The sequence below is a fragment of the Otolemur garnettii genome, unplaced genomic scaffold (genome assembly GCF_000181295.1).
Source record: "Otolemur garnettii isolate 467f Iridium unplaced genomic scaffold, OtoGar3 scaffold00049, whole genome shotgun sequence".
In the NCBI taxonomy this organism is placed as follows: domain Eukaryota; kingdom Metazoa; phylum Chordata; class Mammalia; order Primates; family Galagidae; genus Otolemur; species Otolemur garnettii.
This window is the reverse complement of record NW_003852444.1, coordinates 5,816,224-5,825,493: the sequence shown is the minus strand read 5'-3', so window position 1 is coordinate 5,825,493 and position 9,270 is coordinate 5,816,224. Positions and strand designations below refer to the sequence as shown.

Sequence of the window (9,270 nt, the reverse complement as noted above, 5' to 3'; positions counted from 1 at the left end):
TTTGGCGGGTCCGGGCTGGGGATTCGAACCCGCCACCTTGGGTATACGTGGCTGGCGCCTTAGCCGGTTGAGCTATAGGCGCCGAGCCCCCACAGTTTTATCTTTTCCAGCATTGGGGAGCTTTTCAACAGTGCCCCTTTACTCTCAGAAGAGAGTAATAGACCCTCTATTACTGGGTAAGGAGTGGTTTGAATGTGAGAAATTCCAATATTATCTGATTTATAGTCTGGAGTTTAGTCCAGCATTTCTTTGAATGAAAAGGTCCCAGTGAAATTACTCTGGATGATTCTATGATGGTAAATACAGGCCCTTGCACATTTACCCAAACCCAGAGAATGCACAACGCCAAGAGTGAAACTTCACATAGACTATGAGTGATGATGACGTTAGGGGAGCAAGTTCATGGATTGTAACAAATGTGCCACTGTGGCAGGGGGTGTTGATGATGGGGGAGGCTGTGAGTATGTGGGAGCAGGAGGCATATAGGAAAAATCTCTGAACTTTGCAACCATATTTGCTGTAAACCCAAAACAACACTCACAAAAAAGAAAAAAAACAAACTTGTATAAATTTTAAAAAGAGGTCCATGAATGGAAATACCCGTGGCCACCTCCCCAGCACATCAAAGCAGCATGGTACTCACGCTCAGCAATCTGCAGCACCGGGTATCCCAGGTAGAAACTGAACTCCACCACGCTCAAGTTCCTGAGCAGTTCGCTCACCTCTGACCCATTCAGAAATCCTTGCGTGCTCTTGACAGCAAAGATAATATTCACTGGGCCCCGCCGAGGAGCCACCCTCGAGGAACTGATGGTGATATTCAGGATCTGAAAGGGTGAAGTCAGAATAAGCTTCAATAATAAGTTAAAACATTCGATGGGAAGCTTGACTAGGATTTCTCTCTCATGTTTTTTAAAAGGAGATAAAGTTTTTAAAGGAAGAGTAACCGGCTTTCTAACCTGGTTTCCTTTATAAGACTTTCCATGCTCGGTTTATTGAAAATGTTTCTTACATTAAGGGAGGAACGAGACACATGTATTTATAGCCCTCCCTCTCTCCCTCTCACCCCAAATCCTACTGAAATAACAATAAGCTGAACAAAGGGGAATAAATCCACAACAGCACTGAGACTGGAAGGAAACCAGAGATTCTGTCAAACTTCTGGAAGATGGAGAAAGGCCGGATCACACTGATATAAACCAGAACAGAGGTGACGGAGACCCAAAACACACGCAGGCACAGACCACAGCAGAGCGGAGATCCCTCTGCCCAAGAGGGCCCAGGGGCTCTGTGGCAGAGGTCAGCCGGAAGGAGACTGCGAGTGGGCTGCCACGTGGTCATCAGCAGAGTTAATCAAGAGTCTGTGTTCCAAAGAGCTGAGGCAATCGCCTTTCCCCCCTTCCTGACTGCCACACCCAGCCTAACACAGAGGTGCCAGCAGCAGCTACATCTTCACCCAGAATAGCCCAAAGAACTGCTCCCTGGGAAGACGAATGGCCTGCCCATGAGGACTAAGACCCATGGTGGGTATGGGCTCTAAGCCAGAAGCTGGACAGCGGCTGAGGTAACTCCAGTGCACACACAGACAAAGAAGGGAAGAAAAAAAAAAAAAGCAGCTAGCTCTCTCTGAGCACACAGTAAAGTCTCTCATCCCCAGGGAAAAGATGCCTTATCTTAACAGTGGACAGAGGGGTTCTCTGCCTGGCTCTGACCACGTACCGCACCAAGGACAACGTCCAAAGTCCTGCATGGACACAGCACCTGGCACTCTGATGAATTCTCCCATCAAAAGGAAGGGCTGGTGTAGAAACAGACCCCACAGCTGAAGATGAAGCTATACGCGCTACCCACACAAACAACCTGGTCCCATACACGCTACCCACACAAACAACCTGGTCCCTTGTTCCTAACAACCAACCAACCGTGTCCAGACACTTCTAGAAACTAACAGCACAGAAGCAAAGGAGCAAGGTGGGCACGCAGAGCACGGACTGCAGGGAAAACCAGGGGAACTCAGGAAATGGAACATAAGGTTTTTTTAATTCTAAATAATGTCTACAGAGAGTTTCAAGGTAACATTCAAGATGATCCCGCATCACTGCAGGACAGGCTGCAATGAAAAGGGAGCAAAGAGCAATGAAAAAAAATGACTGCTAAAAAGAAATGCGTAGAGGGACTGACTGATACAATGAACACAGCTGGAGACTAAATGACTTGGAGAACAGAGTCTAATCATTCTGTAAAAGCAGAGAATAAAAGAGATGGAGTATGAAGAAAAAATAAACATGGAAGGTGGATCCAGAAGCGCCAAAATTTACATCCATTTCAGAAAGAGAACACGAAGAATGGAGAAGGGAGACAAAGAAATGTAAAAACATTCGCAGTTTCCATAGGACACTCACAGGGCCAGTCCTGACCGTGGCTATGCTGTGTCAGGAGCAAAACACTGCATCCCACGGTATTCCAGAACATGGGACTGCCAGTCCATGGAGGCATTCCCCCCTGGATGTTAGATTTTTTGGAACATTCTTGAATTTCCTGCATATGGTAATCTCTTCAGCTCAGTCGATCTGAGCTCCCCGGGGATACTGCTCTACAACCTTCACAGACACTTAGCCCATTCCTGCTGCACAGACCCCGTCCCATGGGAAGGGATGAGACTGATTTCCTCCACTGGCGAGAGGAAAGCACATCTTCAGTGAACGCTGTGGAATACATATCCCCTGTAAAGGCTGAAGCATCCCGTCCTGCCTGCAGCGCTCTCACCTGCACAGTGAGGTTGTACGTCCCCTGGTGGTGCTTTCTCACTTCAGAGAGAGCTGTCATCAGGCCTTTCTCGATGCGCTGGGTGAAGTTGCAGAAGCCAGTGTCCACACTCGGAGGCACAAACTGAAGTACTGAAAAGAAGGACAGCCATCAAAGGCCCACGAACAAGGTATTTCTCATATATTAAGGAACAAAGGGGGGGGGGGGAATAGCATCTAAGTCAACTAATTCATCCACAGCATGGGATTAAGTCCTGTGATGTGCCATTTCTATGTATGTATTATCCCACTGAAATGGAGAAAGAGCTTTGGGCCAAATGAATATAGGCAGCATGAAGGTAACTGGAATCATTTTAAAATGGAAAAATACCCAGGATAAAACATGAGCATCAGAGGCTGCAACTGACTGAAACATTTCCCATATATATAAATTCATCACAGATGAACACTCAGGTATTTAGGGGGGAAAGTGACAGGGTATCTAGCATTGCTTTCAAATACTCTAACGCCTTCGAAAAAGTTCATGGTGGACAGACAGCAAAATTGTTAGTGGTCCCAGCTACTCGGGAGGCTGAGGCAAGAGGATTGCTTGTGCTCAAGAGTTTGAGGCTGCTGTGAGCTATGATTATGCCATGGCACTCTACCTAGGGCAAAAGAGTGAGATTCTGCCTTCAAAAAAAACTGTTAAAATGCTGGTGATGCTTTAAGCTTAGTGATGGGCATATGTGGGCTTAATATGTTTTTCTCTTGACTTTTGCTTATATATTTGAAAATGTTCCTAATAAAAAGGTAAATGCCGTATATTTAGGAATTTTACCATTAACTCCGGGATATGACGATATTGTAGACAGATGTATATGTATGTGTGCACATGTGTATGTGTGTGTGTATATATACAAATTAGTCTATCTTTTAGAAGCTTGGGCTGAAATATTTATCAACATATTTATCATCATATCATGTGATATGATACCTGAGATTTACTTCAAAATAATGTGAGAGGAGGGGAAGCAGAGATGGGTATAGATCTGAAAAGACTAGCCAGGAGCTGAAAATCATTAAAGCCACACCATGGGTACACGTGGATTCATTAAACTATCCCCTGAGCTTCTGTGTATGCTTGAGACTTTCCATAATAATAATAAAGGGTTTATTAATTAAATGATAAATTTTAAAAATGGTTCTCAATCTTTTAAAACTTTTTAAAAATAAAATTAAATCACATTTACAAATCAAAACAACTATGCCCAGTTGCCTCACCTGTTTGAACTTGGAACCTGGACTCTGGCACCAGGAAAGAAGGTTTCACAGACAGGATTAAAGGAGACTGATCACGCATCAGTTTACTGTTGATGAGTACATTTATGACTGATATGGCTGTGTAAACGAAAGGCCCAGATGTGACCAGAAAGGTGAAGTCAGTGAACAGTTCATAAACCTAGGGAAATAAAAAATACAAAAGACAATTCAAACTTAAAAGAAGTTGTGTTAGAAAAATAAATAAAATAAGGTAAGAAAATAAACTGGTTGTTTCCAGCAAAGGAGTGGTGCTTCATAGCATAGCACTTTATTTTGTTGTTCATTTTACTCTCTGCCAACCTTCTTGAAACAGCAGAGAGTTATAAGAGAAAGAGCAGTCAATCATATGAACAGAATAATGAGTTATGGAGAATGCAAGGTGCCTGCTGTATTTCAGCCACACAGGAAAGGGGACATATGATACTGAGCAGCCCTGCCCAGCCTGTCCAAAAAAATACAGCAGGAGTCTCTTAATGTAATTTTTTTTTTTTTTTTTTGAGAAAGAGCCTCAAGCTGTCCCCCTGGGCAGAGTGCCATGGCATTACAGCTCACAGCAACCTCCGACTCCTGAGCTCAAGCGAGTCTCCCGCCTCCGCCTCCCAAGTAGCTGGGACCACAGGCGCCCACCACAATGCCTGGCTATTTTTTGGTTGCAGCCGTCGTTGTTTGGCGGGTCCGGGCTGGGGATTCGAACCCGCCACCTTAGGTGTACGTGGCTGGCGCCTTAGCCGGTTGAGCTATAGGCGCCGAGCCTCTTAATGTAATTTTTTAATTTCTAGTGGCCACATTAAAAAACATAAGAACAGTTTGAAACTAATTTTAAATGCATTTTATTTAATCTAATGTATCTGATATATCATTTCAATGTGCAGTCAATACCAAAAAAAAGATTAATGAGAGACTTTACATTTCATTTTTCACTTCATTTTTGAAATCTGGCGTGTATGTTACACCTACAGCACATGTAAACTCAGACGCACCCCATTTCACACGCTCAATAGCCACACGTGCCCCTGGTCCTGGAGGCCACATCTCGGATAAAGCATGGCTTTCTAGGCACGTGAGGGAGGAAAAGATCTAGGACTGTGTCTCACTAAGTACCTGGAAAGATACTCATGTACTCACTCTAAAACATTAAAACTCGAATCCAAGTCCTTTAATGGACATTAAGGAAAGCAAAAACGCTACGGACCCAGACCCTGCCACCTCTGGCCTGAGAGCTCTTTTGTTCCAACTCTGCCAACGTCTCCTCAGGGACTAAACCTAACCTCGTCTGGGGTTAGGAAAGCCTTCCCTGATGGAGCAAAAACAGAGTGGAGAACCAGAGGATGAGTAGGAACTAACCAGGACCAGGGAGGGAAGAGAGGAAGGCAAATGATTCCTTAGACACCATCACCTGCCTCCAACCCGCCTCTTGGTCCTGTCTGCCCTGGTCCCATCAGGACTCAAGCTCCCAGGGACTCACCTTCAGCTCCACCGCACGGTTGAAGTGAATCCTCAGCACTTCTTTGATGGATGTGATGATGTATTCCTGCACGGCTCTTCTGGCCAGCACTACAAACGAAAGCCAACCATCAAATGTATTTTAGTATCACTGTGAACAATAATGGCATCACACTTCCAGACCCCAGCTCTGTGCCAGAGTATGTCAGCAGCTGCAAAAGTCTCTTTGCAAAATAAGGCCCACACCAGGACAGAACAGAGCTGAAGCATCTAACTTCTTCTGACTACCTACCAAGGAGCAGCAGGGAAGACTATGACGCTACCAGGTGAACGGCGGGTCACTGTGCACAGCAACCCCTTTGCCTTTGGTAGGTGAGATTAGGAATCAGGAACTATGACCCAGCCAGGGGATGAAGAGCTTCTAGTTCTCATTTTTACCTGGACAGATCCAGGCTGTCTCCTGGCTATGGCACTAAAGGCAAAACATGAGGCTTTAAAAGCTCTCAGGAGGAAAAAAAAATTTTTTTTTAATTAAATCATAGCTGTGTACATTAATATAGTCCTGGGGTACAGTGTGCTATTTTTATATGCAATTTGAAATATTTTCATCAAACTGGTTAACATAGCCTTCATGTCATTTTCTTAGTTATTGTGTTAAGACATTTGTATTCTACATTTAGAAAGATTCACATGTACCCTTATAAGGTGAACCATAGGCGTGATCCCACCAATTACCCTCCCTCCACCCATCCTCCCCCTCCCCTACCCTCCCTCTCCCCTTGGATTATAGCTTTCCTATGAAAGTTATAAGTTAGTTTCATAGTAGGGCTGAGTACATTGGATACTTTTTCTTCCATTCTTGAGATACTCTGCTAAGAAGAATATGTTCCAGCTCCATCCATGTAAACATGAAAGAGGTAAAGTCTCCATCAAAGAAAAGAACAAGTGATCTCATTTCAGGGTGGGCAAGGGACTTGAAGAGAAACTTCTCTGAAGATGACAAGTGCATGGCCTATACATATATGAAGAAATGCTCATCATCCTTAATCATCAGAGAAATGCAAATCAAAACTACTTTGAGATATCATCTAATACCAGCAAGATTAGCCCACATCACAAAATCCCAAAATCAGAGATGCTGGCATGGATGTGGAGAAAAGGGAACACTTATACACTGCTGGTGGGATTGCAAACTAATACGTTCCTTTTGGAAAGACATCTGGAGAACACTCAGAGAACTAAAACTAGACCTGCAATTTGATCCTACAATTCCTCTACTAGGTATATATCCAGAAGACCAAAAATCACACTACAACTAAGATATTTGTACCAGAATGTTTACTGCAGCCCAATTCATAATTGCTAGGTCACGGAAGAAGCCCAAGTGCCCATCAATCCATGAATGGATCAATAAATTGTGGTATTTGTACACCATGGAATACTATGCAGCCCTAAAAATACCTTTTAAAAGGCTACAAGATGTTACTCAACAAAACTAGATGATGTCTTTTTCTATAAAATGAGGTCTTCTGTCTCATATTTTCAAAGAAGGTGAAGAGTTTTTACCACAAATAAAGGGGAGGGGAGATTTTCACAATTCCCACATATTAATTTTTAAGTAGGAAATAAAGCATCTCTCATACCAAAGTCTAATTCTGTTCAAAGATTTTCACATTTAAGACATTTCACACAAAGATCTAATAAGTAAGCCTGTTTCGTGGTGTTTAGTAAACTTGTTCTTTTCCCTATTGTTTTTTCTTTCCTCATCCATAAACTTCCCATACTGTAGAATTGAAAGACCTTTGATAGCATTATTCAGTTTCACATTTCCTGATTTTAAATTCTAAAACTGGAGAGAGAATCACTCTTCATCCTTCATTTGTTAAAAAACAAATGTTTCAGGCATCCTCAAACTATGGCCTACGGGCCACATGCAGCCCGCCTAGGACATTTATCTGGCCCGCTGGGTGTTTTTGCCACCACTGCCTGTCCTCTTTAGCAGCCAACTCATCCCTGGACCCACAGTCCAGCCCTCCAAAGGTCTGAGTGACAGTGAACTGGCCCCACTGTTTAAAAAGTTTGAGGACCCCTGGTATTTGAGGGTTTTTTTCTGTGAATCAGTGATCTAAATGATTTTTAAAGTGGCGGGGGGAGTTGGCTCAGCACCTGTGACTCAAGTGGCTAAGGCACCAGCCACATACACCCAAGGTGGCAGGGCCCAGGCTGCCAAACAATAATGATGGCTGCAACCAAAAAAATAGCTGGGTGTTGTGGTGGGCACCTATGGTCCCAGCTACTTGGGAGGCTGAGGCAGGGACTCGCTTGAGCCCAGGAGTTGGAGGTTGCTGTGAGCTGTGATGCCACAGCACTCTACCCAGGGTGATAGCTTGAGGCTCCTGTCTCAAAAAAAAAGGGGGGGGGGTTCTTTAGTTCATGAGCCCATTAGAACAAATCCACAGCCCCTCACCTTGCTGGGCCACACTGACGCAGCACGGCCCACCCAGGCTCCACGGGGAACAGAGTATGGTGTGGATTCTAAAGGAAAGACAAAATGAGTGGGAAGGGGAGGGGAAAGGGCGGGAAGCAGGACAGACACCATATGTAAAGAAGCAAGTGGGGGGGTAGAAGGGGGAAGGGAGAGAAGAGGGAGGAGAAAGCAGAGGAAGGAGAGAAGGGGGGAGAGAGAGGGTCTCAACAGCTGAACTGGGAGAGGAGAGGCAGAGTTGGAAGTCAGAGACAGAAAACGATAATGAGGAGAACAAGAAGTTCATACTGCAAGGAGCCGCCTACCACTGAAGGAATCACGCAGGAGCCCCCTCCCCAGTGCAACTCTGCACGGCCCCCAGGGCCATCACTGTGGCCTCTGCCTTTGATAGCTAATCTGAGTAAGATGTGAAACTGCAACGTGGGGAGACAAGGACATGAGTCTTTGGGAAAAGGGATCTTCAGCAAAGGAATATCTTGCAGATGTTTCCCAAAATGTGCAGAGCTAAGAGGAGAGAGGCAGGGGAGACCTCCAGAGGGGGTGCAGAGTCAGAAAGGCTCTGTGTGGGCAGGGGAGTCACCTGTCACAGGCTGCTCATGGCCAAGGGCCTTCCTGAGAGTCCCCCATGGGCCAACAGCATCCAGGGTGGTCCTGCTTCATTACAGAGCTCCGCCCCCTCTCTGGACTCTCTCACTAATGGGTAATTACTATAAGGAAACCAAGGTCAAGTCTAAAGTAAGACTGGAAATGAACCATCCTTCCTCTGAGTCAAAGGTGTCACCAAAAGCACAACATGGCATTTATCTCCACTAAAAAATACAATGTAACAATGGTATGGACACCCAGCACAACTCTGGACATTCCACTAAAGCTATACATTTCAGTGGGCAAATGTTACTCCAAAAAGCTGTTAAAAATCTATGGATCCCTAATAAAGGATACCAAATGTCATTAAACACACATCATATATGAAAGTTAAATCTATGCTATGTACCTTATATTCTTAGCAGTATCAGCAAAATGGTTTCTAATTATTTCCAGAAAAAATTATAAAAGATGCAATACCACAACTGTGTCCTAAATATTGTAGACTCCTAGAGATAAGGAAGCTTTTAGTAACTTTTTAAATAAGATTCTCTTAACTTGGCTCGGCGCCTGTGGCTCAAGTGGCTAAGGCGCCAGCCACGTACACCCAAGGTGGCGGGTTCAAATCCAGCCTGGGCCCACTAAACAACAATAACAGCTGCAACCAAAAAAAAAATAGCCGGGCGTTGTGGC

General features: G+C 44.5%; 1 protein-coding gene across 1 annotated transcript in view; it reads right to left on the bottom strand.

The window, feature by feature from the left end:
- The window catches only part of KIAA1549 (KIAA1549 ortholog), a 79,267-nt gene that overhangs the window by 64,643 nt on the left and 5,354 nt on the right, over positions 1–9,270 (bottom strand). Inside the window, exons 3-6 of the mRNA XM_012806231.1 lie at positions 5,530–5,618; positions 4,026–4,203; positions 2,767–2,897; positions 644–827 (exon numbers count right to left, since the gene is read on the bottom strand). Of these exons, the coding sequence (XP_012661685.1) occupies positions 644–827; positions 2,767–2,897; positions 4,026–4,203; positions 5,530–5,618 (582 nt within the window). The remainder of the gene's footprint in view (positions 1–643; positions 828–2,766; positions 2,898–4,025; positions 4,204–5,529; positions 5,619–9,270) is intronic.